General features: G+C 49.3%; 1 protein-coding gene across 1 annotated transcript in view; it reads left to right on the forward strand.

Moving 5' to 3' along the window:
• The window catches only part of ETV4 (ETS variant 4), a 49,486-nt gene extending 45,966 nt beyond the window's left edge, over nucleotides 1-3,520 (forward strand). Inside the window, exon 10 of the mRNA XM_006020932.3 lies at nucleotides 729-3,520. Coding sequence (XP_006020994.1) covers nucleotides 729-950 — 222 coding nt within the window. The 3' untranslated portion in view covers nucleotides 951-3,520. The remainder of the gene's footprint in view (nucleotides 1-728) is intronic.
• Nucleotides 3,521-21,916: the final 18,396 nt, after the last annotated feature.

Genomic DNA, 21,916 nt, shown 5'->3' on the forward strand with positions numbered 1-21,916 from the left:
TAAAGCTATTCCAGGTAGGAACAGAGCAGCAGCTGAGGGGAAGACCTTGTAGGGACTGGTGGTAGTCTTCCCCTGATGCAGTGAGAAAAGCTAGGGAGCCAAGGCTTTTTCCAAGCCCTGCCACCATGGCTCCCTTTTTACCCCATGGGCATATCCAGACATGTGTGTACATGCAGTATGCAACACTGCAGTCCCATCTGTGACACTGCACATGCCACACATGCAGGCATTCCCCACACTGCTAATTTGCAGTGCAGGGGGGTGGGGTTGACACCGGGAGATGCCAGCGTCAAAAAAACCTGCACTAGAAAAAAGTGATGTGGTGCACATTGGCAGTAGCATGTACCACTTGAAACTGGAGCCTGGCCAGCCAGAGATACACTCCAGCTTCTGGCCAGGCTCCCTGCTGCCAGATCACCACCACTGGAGCCCCAGGAGGCCCCCAGGTAAGGCTGCTGGGCCCAGCCCAGGTGCTGGCCCCTGCCTCTCCTACCCCACCTGGGGCTACTTGACATGCGCCAGAGCACGCCTGCAGGGGCGTTCCCTGGGGGCAAGGAGCAGTGGCACAACTATGTGCTTTTGCTATATGTCCCCGAGGAAATGTATGTGGATGCTCATCTGGATGTGCCCCATGTGTCTGGTACTGTTGTTACTCGCTGGGAACATTCAGTTGCGTGCTAGATTGGTGCGACAGACACTGCAGTACGTGACTTGTCTCCATCCTGCAGGTTGCTGGAGAGCGCTATGTATACAAGTTTGTTTGCGAGCCCGAAGCCCTCTTCTCCCTGGCCTTCCCGGACAATCAGCGGCCTACCCTGAAAGCTGAGTTCGATCGGCAGGTCAGCGAGGAAGATACAGTTCCCCTGTCCCACCTGGATGAGAATGCTGCATACATGCAGGACCTTGGGAGTCTTCCTTCCCAACCTTACAACAAAGGCTACACGTACTAATACCATTGGGTCCTTAATGTAGCCCTTGTGTGTGTATATACGGAGATGTTTGGTTAGTAGTCAGTATAGGAGCTATCCTGGACCAGCCTGGGGCTGTACTAGGCTTTATGAATAGCTGCATCAGTCTGGCAGAGATGCCCATCCTCAGACAACCAGCCAGCAGCTGAGTCTGTGAAAGGAACTGTCTCCCTTCATGCATCCCCATGACCAGGCCCCTAAACTTGGTGAGGCAGAACTGGTTCTCTCACCAACAGAAAAAACTTCCAGCGGACAGGCAAACGATGCTGGCAGCAGCATACAGAGTCTGTGCCATCTACAGCCAAAGCATGATCCTGTCACATTCCCTGTGACTGTCCTGGAGCTCCAGCTGAGGGGCCTAGGGAAGGAAATAGGTCCCCCTGGGCTTTGTCTCAGACTTTATGATGCTCCAACACTGCTCTTAATTCTCTTCCCCACAACACACACAGAGCCCCCACCTAACCCCTCCCTCCCCCACATAAGCAATGTTCTTACCTGCACTCACACGCATGCTGGCAATGGGTGTTCATTCTATCTCCAGATGAGCCACTGGGCGTGGGAGGTTCCCAATGTCATGTTCTTCATATAGATGCTTTCTGAGAATGGGGAATATTTGCTCTCCTGTATGTGCTTGCTCCTGCCTTGGTGCCTCCTTGCTCATAATACTTTACACATGGGCTGTTTTGTGTGCGAAGCCTGATGTCACTATGGGAGAGGACTGGCTGCTACTGGCCATTGTGGTTCTGGGTTGCAGCATGGCAGCAAATGCTGCTGTGGGTAAACCAGGAGCCCCCTCATATTTCCCCTTCCAGGCTGGCCTGTGGCTCTAAACATATGTAACCTCACAGATTACTATGAATTGACACAGTTGGTGAAGCTAAGCCAGAGAGCAACACAGAGAGATTTGGAGTCCTTGCACTCCAAGCCTGCCTAAGGGCCATTGTACTCCAAGCTCTATGACCAAGCTACTTGCTGGCTGCTGATTCCTCCAGCCCAAGCTGGGCCTGCACATGGCAGACAGGCTCTTCCAGACTGAACAGCTTCCTCCAAAGTCATTCTCAGCAGTTTCTACAACTCCTTCAAGTGCTGGTCAGACCTTCCTTACCTGGACAAGGCAGAGAAATCTTGGGGACTAGAAAATCATCTTAACAGCTGGTGGGGGAGGGAGACGGTGAGCCAACTGCTTTACAAAAAAGCAGCACACCCAAGGTCTTAACATCTGTATTTATCCTTTCCAGACATGCATGTTTGGGATATGGGAAGGGGTGTTCCTAGGGTACTATCTGAAAAAGGGCTTCACTGGCCAGGGCTGGCCTGCAATTTTTTGGGGGGGGCCTGCAAAATATAGTTTTAGGGGCCCCTGACACAAAGAAGCTGGTGTTGGTGGCAGGGGGTGACAAGCGGCCGAAGAAGCTGCCGCCAGCGGGGGGGCCGGGGGAGGGGGGTGGCAACCAGCTGGACGTGAAGCCTGCATTGTGGGGGTCGGGGGGAGGGCAAGTCGCCAGACACAGGGGTACCCTTGGCCGCAGGTTTTGCAGGATAGGATGGGCCGGCTCTGTCACTGGCCAGGGTAGTACATGCTGTTTAATTAAAGTATGACCTTTGTGAAAGGTGGGGAGAACTTTGTGCTGAGAGGTGCTAACCAGCATCCCACCCGCACACCCCCATCGCTGCCTGAGCATCAGGGCTTTGTGTGCTGCTTCTTGGGCTGATGTTCAGGCTGGAAAGTACAGAAAGGCTTTGGTCTGCTGGGCATGGTGATTTGGAGGGAAAGTTCTGTATGTTGAGAGGCTGATCTCCCTTGGGGCCTCCCCCCTGTGCTGCTGGTAGGAAACCCAGCTTTTCCCATAGTCACAGTATCTGGAGAGGAAATTCCCCCTGGCCAATGGGGTGATGGGCTCTTCTGTTTTTGAAATGATCACCCACCTGCTCCTTTGCTACCCTGCTCTGTGCCTTCTTCTGAAGGACCTGCCTCTCCTTTGGGCCTCATGGGGCCCACTAACTTTGCAACCACTGGCCTTTATGCCTCCTGTCCTTCTCAGACAGCAAACATGCTCTCTCCGGTGCCCCATGAGTGAAGGTGAAGGAGAGTGTATCTCATTGGCATTATTGATTTTTTTATTATTTATGTGTAAAAAATACTGTACCTAATAAATTCATCTACATCTTTGGCCAGTGCCCCTTTATTCAGCTTCTTGACTATTCCTTCCTTCCCTTTAAGCTTGCTGTGCTTATTTCCTTGGTATCAGGTTGCAGCTTTGTGTGAATAATTCTGCAAAACAGGAGGTGTGCCTTTACATTCAGTATTTGTATAAGCCAAGGCACAGGCACCAAAAGGGATCTTGTGCACTCATGAGCTGTTCATCTGGGATCCTTCATGATGGTGCAGCAGCCTAGAGGTTCCTGTCCTCTTATCCCAACAAGTCAGCTTCCACTCTAAGCCCGCAGGAGAGACAAAGGACAAGATATATCACATTCTCACTGGGAACATCTACATGTGCAATTAATGTGGATCAATATACTGGAGTTTATTGCTCCAGAGTTTATTCATGTGTACCACATGGAGCCCAGTCAGAGCAGTCCAGGCTGACAGGGGACCAAGGGGGTCAGCCTGCCAGCCCAGGCCTGTTCCAACCAGGCTCCATGTGCTGCCAGGCAGCCCCAGCCAGCTGCAGTGGCATGTGAAAATGAAGGTGGGGGGGGAGTCAGCCAGTCCTGGCTGCTCCCCCATCTCCACATGCTGTGAAGTGGCTGGCTGGGGCACAGGGTGCCTCACCACAGGTGTTGCCTGCTAGCTAGCCCTGTGCTGAAGCACCCTGTGCCCCAGCCAGCCAGGGCAGCATCTACATGTATGCTGCTGCACATGAAAACACTCCACAGCGGGGTACTACTTGTATTTCCAAGTACTACCCTGGTGCAGAGTTTATTAGTTTCATGTGTCCCAATAAGGGTGCACATGTAGACGCTGAGACGTTTACTGCTCAGTTAATTGGTCAACTGCGCAATAAACATCTCCTGTAGACCTGCCCACTACGGTGGATTTTATGTCAGATGTTGGGGGTATTTTCTTGCTTTGTTTTTAACTGCTAATACCTAGCTAATGTACTCCTAGCCTGTTTATGATTCGATGTCCAGGCTTGCAGAGATACAGCAGTGTATGTTATAAGCTCCCCTTAGTTTCCTTCAAGAAATGTGGGAATTCTCCAGGGCTTTGAACAACTACTTTAGGACTCATCTCATCCAGATAGAGGTCTTAAAAAAGACAGCATGAGGAATTAGAAATGAACCTTTCTACTGATGCCTTCTGCTCCTATATGATGCACCTTGATGCCTAGTGGGTGCATCTACACAAGACACTAACTGCGCAGTAGCCTAATAACACTGCACAGTAGTGTGCCTAGCAAAACCCATGCTAATATGCTACTGCGCAGTAGTATTAGGCTACTGTGCTGTTAACATCCAAAAAAAAAAGCACGTGTTGATGCTACTGCACAGTAGTACAAGTTACTGTGCATTGACTTAGTACTTGGCTGTCCAAGTAACTACGGCACATTAATGAACATGTAGATGCACCCAGTATGTGTGAGGTTACAGTTCAGCCTTCTCAATGCCTAAATTTTGGGAAATTGGCAGAGGGCTCAAAGTCAATATACTAACTACAACTATTGTTCCCCTTTTAGCAATGCAAGGGAAATAGCAGCTGACCTAATAAATTGTGGCCAGTGCTGGCTGCTGCTGCTGGAAGCAGGATGGGGGCGCATATTAGTTTTATGAACTTACAATTCAATGAAAAAGTTGACTGTTTTGTTTTGCTACTTGCTGGGCTCTTCAGCAAGAAATGATGTGAATGACTGACACTCCCCCTGACACAATCCTGTGCTTGCTCTGCACACTGAACTGCATGTGTCACTGTATACATCACTGTTTAGAGGGGAAATTAGTGGCCCAGCAAAACCCCCACCCACCCACTTCACAAAAGTATTGACTAAATGCACAAGTCCGTGTTCAGAAAGAGGCTGTGATACACACAGATAAATCTCATGGCTTTTCCACTCTCCAGAGGTGGGGGCTGTCACCACAGGAATGAGTCTCCACACTCTGAAAGCTGCATCCTAGGGAGTCTTTTAAGTGTGGTATTCAAGGAGGTGGGTACTCTGTCCAGCTGTTTCGACACAGAGGACGGTTAGGAAGAGAAGGGCACCATGAAGTAGTGGAATGAAAAAAGAAACAGGTTCCATATAATGCTGCATGAGAGCATGGCTGTGTTCATGGCAAGCTAATCGTGAAACCATAATCTCCCATTAATGATGGTCCGTAAGGAGCTAGCAGCTGAAAACAATTCATTGTTGCAGCAGATGCTCTAGTTAGTACAAGTTCCAGAAAAGGGCAGGTGCTTGTAAATGAGTCAATGCTGAGCAAATTTATTACCCCTCCCCACTCTGTAGCCTGTCTGTATTCATCATCTTCAGACCCAAATAAAAGAAAGTGCTGTGCTTCACCCCAGTCTGTTGCCATGGTCTCTCTGTGCCAGTGCTGGCAGCCAGTGTCATCCCCTTCCTTGGCAAGAAATCACCAGGACTGGTGTTGCCTCAGAGAGAGGGATTCTGTGGAGACCCCAAACTCCCTGTTTCATTTCCATCACTATGAACCCCCTGGCCTCTTTCTTGCACTGGAAAGTGCAAACCCCTCTGAAGAAGACTTTGGGGAATCAGGAGCCATATGAATTCAGCTCTCTAAGATGTGATCTACCTGTCCTGGAATCCAGGCCTATGACCATCACTCTAGGCAGGTACCTGAAGCACGTGCCTCCCATGCTCCTGACCTAAAAGGTCTGTGAAAGTCTGTCCATAGGGCTCAGATCCCACACTGGAGAGGAGAGAATTACGTTCCCTTGGGGCCAGGAGTTCTGGGTGAGTTTATACCTCACCACTCCCTTGATTCCCTGAAGAAAAAGACCTGGGGGTTACAGTGGGCAGTAAGCTGAATGTGTGCCCTTGTTGCCAATAAGGCAATAAATGTTGCTAGTAGATCAAGGAAGGTGGCTATTCCCCTCTATTCAGCACTGGTGAGGCCCCATCTGGAGTACTGTGTTCAGTTTTGGGGGCCCCACTACAGCAAGGCTGTGGCAAAACTGAAGAGAGTCCAGCGGAGGGCAGCAAAAATGGTGAAGGGGCTGGGGCACATGACTTATGAGGAGAGGTCGAGGGAACTGGGCTCTTGACTCTAGTCCCCTGTGTTTACAGACAACCACTTTTCAGAAAGTCCTGAAACTTGTCCACTTCAAACCTTTATGCACATAGCATGTACAAATCAGCAACACCGTACAGTGGGCCACAGGTAAAAAAACAGGAGATGAGGCACTGCAGATGCCCTGCTGATCCCCAGAACAGGATTATGCCCATGCTACAGAGGATGACAAAACCTCCGAAATCCTTCCCAATCTGACATGGGGGAAATTCCTTTTGGACCCAGTTTAGGTGTTGATTGAGAGAGCAAAATACCTGGTCAGGTATCTTAGAGGTTCCTCAGTACCAGAAGGAGCATCAGAGAACCCCAGAAAACACTCCTATCTTTAGCTATGGTCATGCCCAATGCTTCAGAGAAGAAGAAAAGAATCAGAAGCGTATAAAGCATTCATGAAGGAAAGACAATTCTTTTCTCACCTCTCTGAATAACCACCAGAAGCCCTGAAACATAGGAAACTGTTTACTCTTCCTGACAACCATTCCCTATCTGTGAAATGGGAACATTGAGCATTCCTTTGTCCCTTGCTTGTCTCTCATCTCTTTAGACAGTGAGCTTCTAACAACAGGGACTGTATCTTCTATGGAAGTATGCAGCACCCAGACAAAGGGGCCCCAAGCATAGGTAGCAGTAGTATTGGTAATGAGCACATCTGCCAGGCTCACTTTGTGGCCTTCAACACAAAAGATCCAGGACTCCTTGTACCCAGAAGACACCCAGGGCAGGTAGGGATGTATGACATAGTTGCTACACGACCCCTGAAAGGCCAGGGTCTGACTTGTGGAACACAAAACTTACAGAACCACTGGCTGGAAAATCCATCTCTTTCAAGTCAGCTGTGGAGACTCAAGGAACTGGTGGAGTGGCTCTTTGGGGACCAGCAGGAACTGCTCCTGTGGCAGGAATTCCTTCTTCATAGCAAACCCAGGAATAACATTTACAACACCATGTTGAGCTATCACTGCAGAACAAAGCAGGAGTGGACCAAACAGTCTGGGGGTGAGGGAGGATGTCAGCAACTATGTGGAAGAGAAGAAGTCTCTCTCATTTAAATGAGAGCACATGACCATGGGGAATAGTTTAGTTCACTGAAGTATGAGCAGGGGTGAGGGGGTTGTGTCTGTTTTGGAGCATAGTCAAACAAGTGATTTTATACTGCACCTGGTGTCAGGGAGAGCAGTTGCCTGCCTCTGCAAAGAGTATCATCGCCCTTGTTTTGCTCACATGCCCACACTCAGAAATACCCTGGCATTGGATCCAAGTTCCACCATCTCAATTAAAATTGCCTATTTCTACAGCAACCCCAAATTACTGCCCACTGGCTAGATAGTGGTATTTTGAGGTTGTGCTCTAGAAAGATATTGGGATGCAGTCTGGAGTGAAGCAGAGAGAGTCTCTGGCTGAGCAGCCTGGCCCAGCTGCAGAGCTAGGAATATGATACAGTGCAGTGTGATGCAGGCAGCAGTGAGGAGGGTGAAATCACCCCAATGCACAGCAGGCATGGTACAGCCATTTGCCTATTGGGAGGAGGCCAGTAGGACAGAAGCACCCCTCAGCAAAGCTTCAGAAGGACCTAGAAAAAGGTGGATAAGCCTGCCACTGGCACAGGAGCCCAGGAAATCTTCCATGCTGCACCATCTCTTCTCTCCAAAAGAAGGTCATCTGCTTTCCTTACAAGCCATTTTTTTTTCTCATCTCCAAACTGGAGCTGAAAGGAGCTGAGCAGGGCCTTTCCTTGTTGCTGTGCTTGCTCTCTAGTGAACATTAATGATAGTAGCAACATGCATTTATCTAGTATTTCATTCAGCACGTTCAGCGCAGGCAGTCTCAATGAGAGAAGTTTTAGGAATGGATTCACTTAAACGTGCAATGTTAACTCTGTCTCTCTCTTCGGCTTTGTCAAGACACTACATCATGATTGATAGATGTGTGCAGCAGAGTTCTGGGAATTGGCAAGATCAGATTCACAGAACTGAGGGGGAGTGACCTCTGAAGGACAGAGATTTATAATCAGCAGATCAGAGCCCTGGGAGTCAATAAATCCACTTTGCATTTCCAGCTCAGCAAGAGAAAGATGAAGCAGGTGACAAGCAAGGGACTTACTGAAAGATTACAGCTATTTGTTCTCCAGCCTCCAGCTATGCACCTGAGAGGTTGTATAAAGTGCAAATCTACACTGGCTTCTTTATAAAAGGTTTGTCAAACCTGGGCCTCATTTACATAGCACACACACTGCTTGTTGTATAAAGTGTCAACAATTCTCTTGTTACAGCAAGTGAAAGCACAGCAGCCCTAAGAGAGCAGAGCTTTCCCTTTGACTCCCATGTTACTTTCACTGTAGAACATTACCTTATCTGCATAATAGCCGCAGTAAATTGCTTATACATACATCACATTAGCAAAACCCACAACAAACACCAACCCATCAATATAAATGTTTTAAAAATCATGGTAATGCTTTGCTCCTTATTAGGCAGACTGAGTAAGAAAGACAGTGATCTTCTTTATGGAAACCCCCTGAAATTCTCAGGTTGCTTTAACAAACAGCCGGATAACTGGATATCCTTTTCTTATTGTTTACTCATTAAACCTCTAGTTTTATCCTGGTGGATTATCCCATGGGATGTGACTATGCTACAGACTCAGCTGGAAAAAATATCCTCAGGGATCAGTTCTTTGTGATGATGCGTTTTCATAGCATCAATATTTTTTTTTTCAGAACAATTTCTATTGCTGCTATTGCCCTGATGCTCCTCCTGCTATAGGAACCATACACAGCCCAGCAGGAAGCACCATAAATCTACTACCCAGAATATGATGCAAAGTTCCTTTCTGCTCATACTAAATAATTAACATGTAACATTATAGTCTGTCCCAAATGTACCCTTAGAATATGCTGCACGGGATAAGGGAATTAACCCTAATAATAAAAGGCTGCCAAGCAGAAATACACTAGCACCACGCTCTGTGGCACAGCACTTTCTAATGCAAACTGCTGAGATTAAGTAAGAAAATGTTGGTAACAGAAGAATTCTACAACCCTGAAATATTTATGAATGGGGATATTGAAAGACACACACAATACAAAATACTGATTATGGATGGAGCGATGAGCAAACAAGAGCATGGTGGATAGAAGGCTATGTGAGGAAAAATTATATTGCTACTCAGGTCAGCTACTTCAAACAGACTGTCAAGGGGATCTTGCTAGCTAAAAGTGGGCCTGGGCTCCATGGGAGGAAAGAAAAGAGAAGTATTTGTGACACTGTCCAAATGAGCACTGAAAAGACACTATGGGCTTTATTGCCTAACCCCAGTTATCATGCTCTTCTTGACCTGCTGCTCACAAACAGGGAAGGGAATGTAGAAGCGGATGGCAACCTAGGAAGCAGCAACCATGAGATGATTGACTTCAGGATCCTGAGGAAAGGAAGGAGAGAGCAGTACAGTAAGGACACTGGACTTCAGAAAACCAGACTTTAATTCACTCAGGGAACTGATGGGAATGTTCCCCTGGAAGGCCAGTCTGAGGGGGAAAAGAGAGTCCAGGAGAGCTGTCTGTATTTTAAAGAAACCTTACTGAGGGTGTAGGAGCAAACTATCCCAGCGTGGCTTAACAGGAAACTCTTCAGTGAGCTAAACCACAAAAACGAAGCTTGTAAGTGGAAACTTGGACAAACAACTAGGGAGGAATATAAAACTATTTCTCAGGAATACAAGGATGAAATCAGGAAGGCCAAAGTGCAGTTGGAGTTGCAGCTTCCCTTAATGAATGGGTGAGGCAGCCTAGTGACAGATGATGTGGAAAAGGCTGAACTACACAATTCCTTTTTCATCTTAGTCTTCACAGGCAAGGTCAGCTCCCAGACTACTGCACCTGGCAGCACAGTTTGGGGAGGAGGTGAGCAGCCAACAGTGGCAAAAGAACAGGTTTGGCACTATTTAGTAAAGCTGGATGTGTACAAGTCCATGGGGTAGGATATGATGCACCCAAAGGAGCTGAGTTGGGCAATGTGATTGCAGAGCCCCTGGCCATCATCTTTGAAAACTCATGGTGATTGGGAAAGGTATTGGACAATTGGAAAAGGGCAAATATAGCGAGGGAAGAAGGAGGATCTGGGGAACTACAAACCAGTCAGCCTCACCTCAGTCCCTGGAAAATCATGGAGCGGGTCTTCAAAGAATCCATTCGTAAGGACGTGGAGGAGAAGGTGATTAGGAACAGTCAGCATGGATTCACCAATGGGCAAGTCATGCCTTACCTACCTGGTTGTCTTCTATGATGAGATGACTGGCTCTGTGGATGTCGGGAAAGCAGTGGACATCATATACCTTGACTTTAGTAAGGCTTTGGATATGGTCTCCCACAGCATTCTAACAAGCTAAGGAAGTATGAGTTGTATGAATGGATTGTAAAGTGAACAGAAAAATGGCTGGACTGTCAAGCTCAAAGGGTAGTAATCAATGTCTCAGGTTGCAGACTGAAGTGACAATTTTTTGCTCAATCTGGCCCCTGAAAGTGCTCTACAGCCACAATCATACAGAAGTGCCTGGCTGAAAAGTGCTTCAAAAGGGCCGGATCCTCCAAAAATCTGAACCTTCATTGCATAACCTAGTGTCTTCTATAATTTGTGCCTGCGCTGCCTCCCAGTCTCCAAGCTGTTTTCAGAATGGGAGGGGGGAAAGAGAGCAAGGGAGTTTGGTCTGGGGGTGTTTCATCAGCCCCTGCTGGAGGGTGAAGCAGGTATATTGGAGCCCCCCGAGGTTGGGGGGCTCCAATTCACCCACCTCACCATCCAGAATGAGCTACTTCTGCACCCTTTCCCCCCTCCCATTCTGAAAGCAGGGGCAGGTTTGGAGGGCTAGGAGAAAACAGCTGCAGGCTGCAGGCAGAAGCCAGATTCCCTTTCCCCCTGGAACCAACAGTGAACTTCTGTTTGGTCCATAGACCATTGTAACTTAGAACACTTCCTGCAAAGCATTCTCAGTTACAGCAGGGAGCTGCATTTCTATCTGTGCCCTCAATGTCTAGTCGGCAGCTGGTATCAAGTGGAGTGCCCCAGGGATGAGTCCTGGAGCTAGTTTGGTTCAATATCTTCATCAGTGTCCTGGGAAACGACATAGATTGGACCCTCAGCAAGTTTGCAAAGTTTGCAAGTTTGGGGGGAGTAGTAGATGCCTTAGGACAGAATAATCCCATGCACTAGTACAGGCTGGGGGTACTGGTCTTATTTAGTCTGCAGAAGAGAAGACTGAGGGGGGATTTGATAGCAGCCTTTAACTGCCTGAAGGGTGGTTCCAAAGAGGATGGAGCTAGACCGGGGTGGGCAAAATGGTGGATATGGCTAGTGGCCAGACTCCATTACTTACCAGCCCCTGCTAGCATCGCTGTGGCCAGTTTCCATGAAGACCCCAATAGCAGTGGTGCCATGATAGCATGGGGCCAGGGTTTCTGTGGAAACTGGCCCCAGCAGTGCTGGCAGGGTGCATGGCTGGGCAGGGAGCTTCTCTCAGGCTGGGATCTTGGGCAAAATGGTGGATATGGCTAGTGGCCAGACTCCATTACTTACCAGCCCCTGCTAGCATCGCTGTGGCCAGTTTCCATGAAGACCCCAATAGCAGTGGTGCCATGATAGCATGGGGCCAGGGTTTCTGTGGAAACTGGCCCCAGCAGTGCTGGCAGGGTGCATGGCTGGGCAGGGAGCTTCTCTCAGGCTGGGATCTTGCAGCAGTGACAGCATGGTCTGGAGCCATGACAAAGCTTTGATCTGCTGCCCACATGCCTGGGGCACCCTATTCCCTCCCACTCAGATCTGGGGCATGTGGGCAGCTCAGCCCACATGCCTGCAGACCACAACTTTCTCTGCTTTGCCATAACTGAATTTATGGGTGAGGAGGTTGAGCCCTGCACCTGCCTTCCACATGTGTAACCTGCACATGTGTGGAAGGCAGGTGTGACCTACACAGTGAGTTTATGTGCAGCCCATCTCTTAGAAATAATACAAGCTTCATCTCCTCTCATATTGTGACCTCTGGGCTCCAAGGTTACTTGCTGCTGGCCCAGTGTCATTAGGCCAGCCTCTGGAGACTGATAATTTTGGCGTGCTGGATATCTTTGAACATTTAACAGATGCATGAAGCTCCCTAGAAGAATGTTGGCATGAATTCTGCTGATATTCTCAGGAGATTTGTTCTGCTAAATGAATCAGCCTTAATGACACCCATACACAGCCCTCTTTCACTCTCTGTGTTTCAATCACAGTAATATTGCAATCTATTACAATGCTGGAGACCATTTGATACAATTAATATTGATCTCCTCATACTTTGATAGCTGATATATTGACAAAGGGGCAGAGGGGAAGTGCCCACCAGCATGTTAAACCAGCCAGAAAGAGAGTAAAGAGCAGCAGACTATGAAAGCGGAAGCTCTTCTAGTGCAGCCTGAATGGCTGTCTCAGCCCCAGCTGAAGAAACACCTCCAAAAGTGCATGGAAATAGTCTTTTCCATGTGTGTCCAGGGACATTGTCATGAACAGCAGCATAACTAAGGGAGGAGGTGAGTGGGGCACTAGTCCTGGGTGCTGACTTAGGGGCAGTACAAAAACAACAGCCTCTTACTGCTAGCACAGACACCACCACCCAGGCCCAAAAGCTGCTAGGCCTGGTCAGTGAGGGAGGCAAGAAATGAGTATATCCATCTCCTGCCTTCCAATAGGAAAATGTGTCCAGCCCCTCCTACCTCCCCGCTTCACTGCAAACACCTCTGGGGCTTTTCCCTGTCTGCTCTTTCCATCTCCTGAGATACTTAGCTTCCTCCTACATAAGATAGTTTTAGTCTGATTGAAGGGTAATGTGTAGATACAGGACAAATTCATTTAGCATTCAGCAGTTAACGAAGAGAAGAATATGTGCCAGAGAGGGCTTCATGGAAGGCAGAACAAGGGTCTCCACTGTGCCCAACTCTTGCCACAGTCTCTTTAAACCCTTGTCAAGGCTTCTGATTTGTGAGAGACAGGTTCAATCTAGGAGCAGGGCTATGAGAAAGCTAAATCTTAGTCACAGGAGATGTAGGGTGACCACCCGTCCCTAATTGGGTGGGACAGCCCCGGAATGGGAACCTCAAGTCCCGGTCCTGGGCTGCATGACTTGGGACAGCATGTGTCCCAGATTCACAGCATCGTGCAGGGATCAGGAAATGGTGGTTTTCCCCTTGCAGGCTGGAAGTGTTCCAGCCTGCAAGGGGCTGCTTGGGGCTGCCGGGAGCAGGACACAGGGGGCTCCCACACACATGTAAGTGACTGGAAAAGAGTTGGGAAGCATGGAGAGCAGCTCCCTGAAGTTAAGTCTGGTGGGGTGGGGGGTGGCAAATGGAGGCCCCCATGGTGAGGGAGGGAGTGGGGCAGGGTCTTGGGGCACTGCCCAGCCAAGGCCATGAATGGGGCCGGGGCATAGAGTGGGATGAAGCTATGGGTGGCTTGTCCAGGGGGCGTAGGGTATGGGGGGGGGGCAGCTCCCCACTGCTGTGCGCACCCCCTGAGGGGTTGCATAGGAGGCACATGTCGGGCCCCCCCCCCCCAATCTGAACGCAGGGAAGGGGTGGATGCAGGCTGCTTGCAGCCCTCCCCCCTTGAGTCCCACATGGCTATGGCAATGTGCCCCCTGCCCACCCAGCAGCAGTGGGGGTGGGGGCAGCAGCAGCATGGAGTTTTGCCCACTGCTGCTGCCTGGCAGGCTGGGAGCACGCAGCTGGCGCGGGGCTCCCAGGGGAAGGGTAGCAGGGCAGGGAACTCAGAGCTCGCAGCGGGCAGCCCGCATCCACCCCCACCCTGCTGGGCTCTGCTCCGGCCATGCTGCCAGCAGAGGTGTGATGGGGGGAAGAGGGCATGTGTCCTGCTTTTACATTTAAAAAAGGTGGCCACCCTGAGTGGATGGAGTAGGAGGACATAAAAAACACGGTATTCCCTACTGTCAAAAGTAGAGACCTGGGGGTCAGGTGTTAAGGAGTAAGAAAGTTGTTGCAGGTGCTGAGACTGCAGAAAACTTGCCTGTTTTCAGGTTTGTCACTAGAAGAGTGAACTGGAGTTCACATTATGGGATTGCAGTTAAATCATGGTTGGAGGGAAAAACTTGTTTATTCTGAAAATGTGGACTATATCCTCATGTGCATTGGAACTGAGATCAGGCCATCATGCAAACATGCAAGAGGCAAAACTTTTTCCAGTCCCCACCTCAGGGAATTTCTGGTATTACTGCTGGTGGAGAGTGGTAAGCTCAGCACTCCCTCTGCTGGGCACAGGGAGCATCACAGAGCAGTCCTGTATAACTAATGCAGGGATGAGCAATTATTTGGGCTGGAGGGCCACTTAAGGAGTTCTGGTGAGCTGTTGCGGGCCAGGTCAGCACCTGCCCTGCCCTGGCCTGCAACAGCTCACAACTCCCTAAGTGGCTCTGCCCTGGACCTGGGTCCCAGATCCGTGCCTGCAAACCTGGCCCCAGCCCCAAGATCTCCATGGAGCCTGGACTGGGAACCCCATGGGCAGGATGTGCTTGGCCAGGTGGATGGGATGGGGCCACAGGCAAGCGAGGACTGGTGTTTGGGAGCAGGAAAGGTGGGTGGGGCTGGGGCCAGGACTGGGGGGCAGTGACAGTGCAGGGCTGGGGCCCAGGGCAGAGCTGTGACCCAGCAGACACAGCACCCATCACAGGGACATGCAGGCAGCAGATCATGGCTCTTCTCTGGGCCCAGGCCCCAGCCCTGTGCTCTCACCACCCTGCGAGCCCAGCCCTGGATACACCTGCCCATCCCACTCCCAGATGCCACTCCTCACTGACCTGCAGTCCCATCCCATCTATCTGGCTGAGTGCACCCTGCTCATGCAGGTCCCAGGCTGGTCTGCAGGGAGACCCCACCCACCCGTTCCATCTGCCATTCCCAGTGGTGGGTGCAGGGCAGATGGACCAGGGTGCTCAGGCAGTGGCACCCTAGCCACTGGGTTTGACAGTTGCAGTGGTGCCAGACAGAAGAAGCCACCATTGGGCTAGCCAGGAAGCAGCATCTGGCCACTGTGCTGCCTCTACCCCACTGTGCTCTCGGGGACAGCGTGACTAGCTGCACACACCGTGGCCTGAACTGCCCTCCATGCCAGGGCTGAGGGACATGCTGCAGGCTGGATAAAATCCCTTGGTGGGCCAGATCCAGCCCACAGGCAGTATGTCACCCACCACTGTACTAATGCATCCCAAGGCCTCATCAGAGAGAAGTAGTTAGCTGTGTTAAGGGCAGATTGGAACTGCTTTGCTCCAGCTGTCTCTAACACAGGGCTACTGTATGTCCAAATTTTCCCAGACATGTCCTCTCTTTGGGTCCTCCTAGTTCTGGGTGTTTTTTTTTTTAAAAACCTCTATGCACGTGGTTGGCATGCAGCCAGGCAGGGTGGTGGGCGCAGCCCCAGCAGCTGGATGCAGGTAAGTCTATGGGGGGTGGGGGTTGGAGAGCCAGGGCTTGGGGACTGTCCGCGGGGGGCAGGGGGGACAGGGATGTGTGAGGGGGTGGGTGCCTGCTGACAGTGGGGGGAGCTGTCCCTCCAGCAAGGGAAGGGAGTGGGAGGTCCCTTTGGAGGCAACAGAGAACAGCTACATGGCCTGGCCTACAGTACTGGGGCTGGTGCCCATGTTCGCAGGGGCAGGGCAGCCAGGAGGCATTGCAGGGCAGAGGACAGCAGGGGGTTGGGTGTCGGGAGTGAAGGGCACCGGCAGGGCTGGGGACAGGCTGTGGTTTGGGAGTGAAGGGCGCCAGATGGGATGGGAGTCTATGGGGTGGGAGTGCAGGGCACAGGCAGTGCCAGGGGACTGTGGGTCGGGACTGAGGGAAATCAGCATGGATGTGGGGGCTGCAGGTTGGGAGTGAGGGGCAGCAGCAGAGACAGGGTTCCCCCCCCTCCCGACAGGTGTCCTTTTTTTTGAAACTGGAAATATGGTAACCCTAACTATCATCTCTCATGCTGGCTGTGCTCCTGGCTAAAGAAAACAGAAGGACAAGGTCTCCACCAGAGCCTGCCTCCAATGCAACCCACAGGCAGAGGACAGCACTTTACCCAGCCACTCCTAACTTCTCCCCAGTTTTCCATACACAGTGGGAACCCCCAAGCCTAGCTGTTCATTTTGTGTCTCTCCCATTTCATCTTCTCACAGACTGAGGGGCTTGCAAGCTGGCAGGTTTTTAGAAGAAGTTCCTACATTCTCCTTCCAGGCCTCTGTAGATGAGGCTTTAGCAGAGAGAAAAAAATGGTATCTCCAGTATGAACTCTGTTCATTGGACTTTTCCTGACTTTGGGATATCCATCCCTGTACTGCTCAGGATCCCACAGGAGTAACTGCCACCTCTGTTGGCTTGCTGTATCCTGAGTTTTACACAGAACTAAAGAAACCCCAGCTCAGATTTTTCAGCTTTTAGAGTGCATTAGCTACACATTCAGAAGGAATAGCAGGAACTGGGAAGGGTGAAAAGCAACCCCACCTGCCTCTGACACAGGCCCAATTTCTAAAGGGGACCCTCCACATACAGTCCATACTCTACCCTCAATTGCTGCACCACACCTCCCAGCTTGCATCTAAGGGACTTTATTTGGCCCTAGTCACCTAACTGGGGTCAAGGGTGAAGAGGTCTGATCTGTCACATGACTCATCAGTCACACACACTCCCAAACCCCCAACTTTGGGCAGTAGCTCATGCTCAGTGCACCCTTGGCAGAGGCCAGAGCCAGGGCAGAATTCTGCTTGGGTGACACTCCTACCATAGCCAAGCTTTGGGGGGAGGTTAAAATTCTGCCTCCTCCTCCCAGAGCAAAAACATTTCTCTTTCATTCTGCCACATTAATTGGAGTCTGAAAGCCAACTGCCCAGAAACTCCCACAGTAGGAGAAGGGTGCCAAACACTGGTTTTCAGAAGCTCTGAAAGTAGGAAAGTGACTTGTAGTGCAATGAGTTTTCCACCCTTTGGTACTGCACTAGTTGCACACTACCTGGACAGACCTCCATGGAGCAGTGCCCGCTTTCCTTCTGCTGCAGGAAGACATTACTGACACCTTGGCAGTACTCTGCCTTGCTTGACAAATTGCATCCTCAAGAGCTGTGCTGTCCACCGCTGCCACTAGCAGTAGAGTAGTTCATGGGTTCAAACTGCAGCAAAGCAGATTTAGATTGAATTTCAGAAACCCCCCCCAAAAAACCACTTTCTTACTGGCAGACCAGGAGGGCAGCAGAACAAGGAAACAAGCTTCCAGAGCAATTGTAGAAGCTCCTTCAATGGGAATTTTCAAGCAAAGGCTGCATAAGCTCTTGACTTGGATGCTTTGGGAATAGCATCCTGCATTCGTGCAGGGGGTTAAACTAGATGACCCCTAAACAGGCACATAATTAGAGGTGGGAGAGAAGGGCCCCAGAAGCAAGAGCAGCCCCATGGTTTACCAATGTCAGGAATTCCAAAACAGTCCCCAGCTTCTCCTGCTGCTGCATTAAGAGAAACAGGTGGGACAGGCAGTCTGCAGCAGTTGCAGCAGCAACTCAGAAAGAGACCATTTAAAAATTCCTGGCATAGGTAAAATTGTTGCCCCCCCCCCTTCCACCCAGGGTGCCAACTCTGCTTGTTCATGCCTCTGCCCTCGAGATCCCTTCCAAACCTATGATTCTATATTTGGTGCTTTCTTAATGCTCCAACTCCTGGAAGCAAGAGCTGAGATTCTCAGAGACTGTTTTATTTAATACTATATTTTCTCATATACAACATGGCCCCAAGTAAGACACACACCTTGTTTTTGAAAGGCAGAATGAAGAAAAAAAAATCTTTCTGGGAGGAGGGAGAAGAGAAAGTGTCCACAGCCAGCAGCCAGGGAGCCCTGCTTGCAGCACTTGCAGCTTTACTTTTATGTTCCCTTGGGAGAAGCCTAAGCAGCAAAAACTGTTGTTACCCTAGTTCCTTGATTATAATGTGCACCCTAATTTCCAGCAGCTAAGTTTTGGAGAAAAGCTTGAAACAGTGAAACAAGCATAGCCAATAAACTCTGATACCAGAGGCTTAATCTTTAAACCAGTTTCTTGATTTTTAAATACTTGGAGCTAAGGTTAGCAGAAGGGGCAAGTCAGGAAGTTTACCACCTCTGTTTGCTGTTGTCTCCAGCAAATGAGAGTGAATGGACAGCACCTGCTTTTCCCAGACATAACTTGGAGAAGATTAAACCAAATCAGTGATTTGCATTTCTATCCTTCCAACCTTGAAGAGAATCAAACACTGAACTCATGACAGTGAGTCTTTAGAGAAGGGGCATCAGGCATCTGGCTTGTGGAGCCATGTCATCTGGCCCACAGGGCACTAGAGGGGTCAAGAATTCAGGGGTAGGGTGAATGAGGGTAGGGCCTGCAACTGAAATCCTGGATAGGGAGCCCTGTTAGGGATGGTTTGGAACTGCACACTACTCTCCTCACAAACCACTCTCTGGTCTAGCTGCCAGCACTAGAGATGGCTGCATGATGCATGATAGCAAAGTAGAATTTTTAAACATTGCCGTCTCCCATACTAAAATAATGCTGACTCCAACCATCCTGAAGGGAACAGACAGATCTTTTCCAGCACCGTTCTACCAGCCCTGCATGTGAGGGTGTTTCTTAACTAGGTCTGTAGCCAAAGTTGGGTTGTGCTGATACTCCTGCTGGAATTAAAACCTGGTTAGGGGCTCTTACTGCTTTACTCAGGGTCAGACTAATTGCCATATTTAGAGTCAAGAAGGAATTTTGCCTCACTGACCATCATGGTCCAAGGGGCTGGTTGCCTTCCTCTGTAGCAGGGGGCCATGACTGTCTTCCTTGGATCTCTTGAGCTTATTTTAATAAATCCTTGCAGCAGTGGGACATTGACAGTGCCCTCAACCCCCTGCTTTCCCTGTGGCAGATGAAGGTGCTCTTGGTATTTTGCAGCAATATGCCTTGTAGTTGTGCAGTAGTTGTTTGGATAGTTTTAGGAATAGGTTGGACCAGGGCTGCTCAATCCCCCAGCCCATGGGCCAAATTTGGCCTACAGAGCCATGTCATCTAGCCTGTACGGCTCCCCACAAGTCCTGAAATTTGACAGCGAGGGAATGGTGGCAATTAACGCTTCCACGGCTCCCCCACCACCAAATGTCCAAGCCCTATGTGGCTGGATTGTACTCAGGCTGGGCCACACAGCACAGCTAAATTGGGCCTTGCCCAGGCTGCTGCCACAGAGCTGGAGCAGGTCCAGCCTGGGACGTTGCCACACAACTGGATTGGGTCCTAGCCAGAGTCACCCCACATGGCTGGACTGGGCCCTAACAGGCCCACCCTATGCATCAGATCAGGCCCACACACCTGGCATGGCTCATTTGCCCATATGAAGAAAAAGTTGGGCACCACTGGGTTACAGAAGCACATTTATAGGATGGTTTGGATAGATGACCTCCAGAGGTCCTTCCCAGTCATTTTTCTATCATTCCAAGTAGCAACTGGGGCTCTGTCCCTGTGACAAACGAATGCATACGCTGTATTAAATGAACACAAGGTAAGTATTGCAGTGTGCATAGAACACAAGACTGGAAATTAGGGCACCTGGCCTTTGCCACTGACCCACCATGACCAGGCACAAGGGCTAGGAGATCATTCTGATTTTAATCAACTTAGCTAGTTTACAAGGATTAGCACAAGCAAAAGGGCTCTGCTTTCTTCACCCCAAGAGCAGGGAAAAATCAGGTACAGAATTTCTGCATGTTGCAGAACATGTACATATAAAACACATTTGTGAGAGTCAGCTTCTCACTCACCAGGCTCCCAGCTGGCCTGAGAAAACAATACCGTCATAAATGAGAAATTCCACCAAGCTGCTAATGGGTCAGGACCCTCTCTGCAGTTGTCACAAAATCTCATGAGCAACAAATTAGGAAAGGAACAAAAACCCCATTGTATGAGCAGCACACTGCTGTCACAATGGCTCTGGTAATAAGCCTGTAAGTGAGGAAAGGGTAGTTGCTATAACAGATGGAAGATGTGTCAGGCTAACTGTAAAATGCTTATTTATCGTTCTTGAATAAGGGCAAAAGATGATTTTATAGGGGAGTGGGAAGGGGGGGGGTGATATTTTTGCTCTGGATCTTGTGCATGTGACAAACAGACAGTGTATGTGACAAACAGAAGATGGCCCACAGACCCATGGCATTGGCAATGCATCTCAAGTTTGCATACATATATCAAACCTTCCATCTGCCCAGAAAGATTCCCACTGGAACTTAACAGACCTGGAAAGCAGGAGGCAGGAGATCCAGTTACTTGGAGGTAGAAAAGCCTCACACCAGCCTCTGAGAAATAAGTCCTAACTTCAGGCTAATATATGCATCAGAGGACTTCAGGATAACACTCTCGGGCAGAAGGTGTAAAAGGTCCACAGCTTGCTGTAACCTGAGCAGGGAAGGGTGCAAGTGCCTCTGGCAGAGCTCAAAGCTGTTAAGAACACATTTCACAGTATGTCAAAAGGGCAGCATCTTAGCAGCTGCTTATTCAACCAGGTGAAGTCTATCACACAGTACAAACTGACAAAGGTGCGGACTAAGTTCTTTGCCACCCAGGCCCTGATATCTGGTAGCAATTTCCTATGATACTAATGGCAGTGGTTATGCCAAGTTCTGTAGAAGTGTCTGCATCCCAGGTTCTTCCTGGGATGCCCTGTAACATGCTTTTTCTCAGCAGCTATAAAGTGAATGCTTAGGCAGTCACAGTTTTGCCCCCCAATTTCAGCTCACAGGCTATTTCAAACATTTAAACCAAATATAACAGGAAGCAGGAAGACATCTAGGCCTGGGATATTTTGTTCTCCTGCCTGCTGCAGCTGGCATCAGTGAGAAAAGTAGAACCAGCACATCATTTCATAGGATGTTTATGGAAGTGTCCATGCTGCTGCTCTCTGCATGCAAGAACTACAGAGTTCATTTAGGTTTATTATGGATTCTGCTCTGTAGCTGAAGGACAAGGATGGATGCAGAGGCAGTATGTGTATGTACGTGGCTCTGGAAAGATTTATTAACTGGGATCATGCTTCTGGTGGGCACCCATACTTCAATATAAGTGTTTATTTTTCCAGCTAATTTAAACCACTTCCAAAGCTAACCTGAAAATCTGTAGGAATACAAGTGTGAATTATACCACCATAACTGTATCAGTTTAAATTCACACCTTACTGAAATAACTTTCCAGAGTAGACAAGCTCTCAGACCTTCTATACCATCAGCCTGCTCAACATTTTTCACATGTATGAAAAGATGAACTATGGGAAATATTAAACAAATTGCAGAACTGACTTAATTTAGACATCAATGGGTGCCAGGGTTGCCAATCCAAGATATTTTTTTAATGACAAATCTGCGAACTTTTTACTGATACTTTTTGTACGGATAAATGTTTTACATAATGTAAACGTAACCCTTCTGCCAGGCCCTGGGCAGCAGTTAGAAGGGATGGGTTCAAATTTAGGGGTTTAATGCCAACCATAGTAAAATAGTTTGGTCATCAGTAAAAAGTTTGCAGGTTGTCATTACATTTTCTTGGGTTGGCAACTCTTACTTGACTGCAACAATGGCTTTTTACACTAGGCTGCCCCCAACTCCAGGGGTCCCCTACTCACTCCACACCCTAATGCCTCCAAC

Source organism: Alligator sinensis, unplaced genomic scaffold (assembly GCF_000455745.1).
Source record: "Alligator sinensis unplaced genomic scaffold, ASM45574v1 scaffold161_1, whole genome shotgun sequence".
NCBI lineage: Eukaryota > Metazoa > Chordata > Crocodylia > Alligatoridae > Alligator > Alligator sinensis.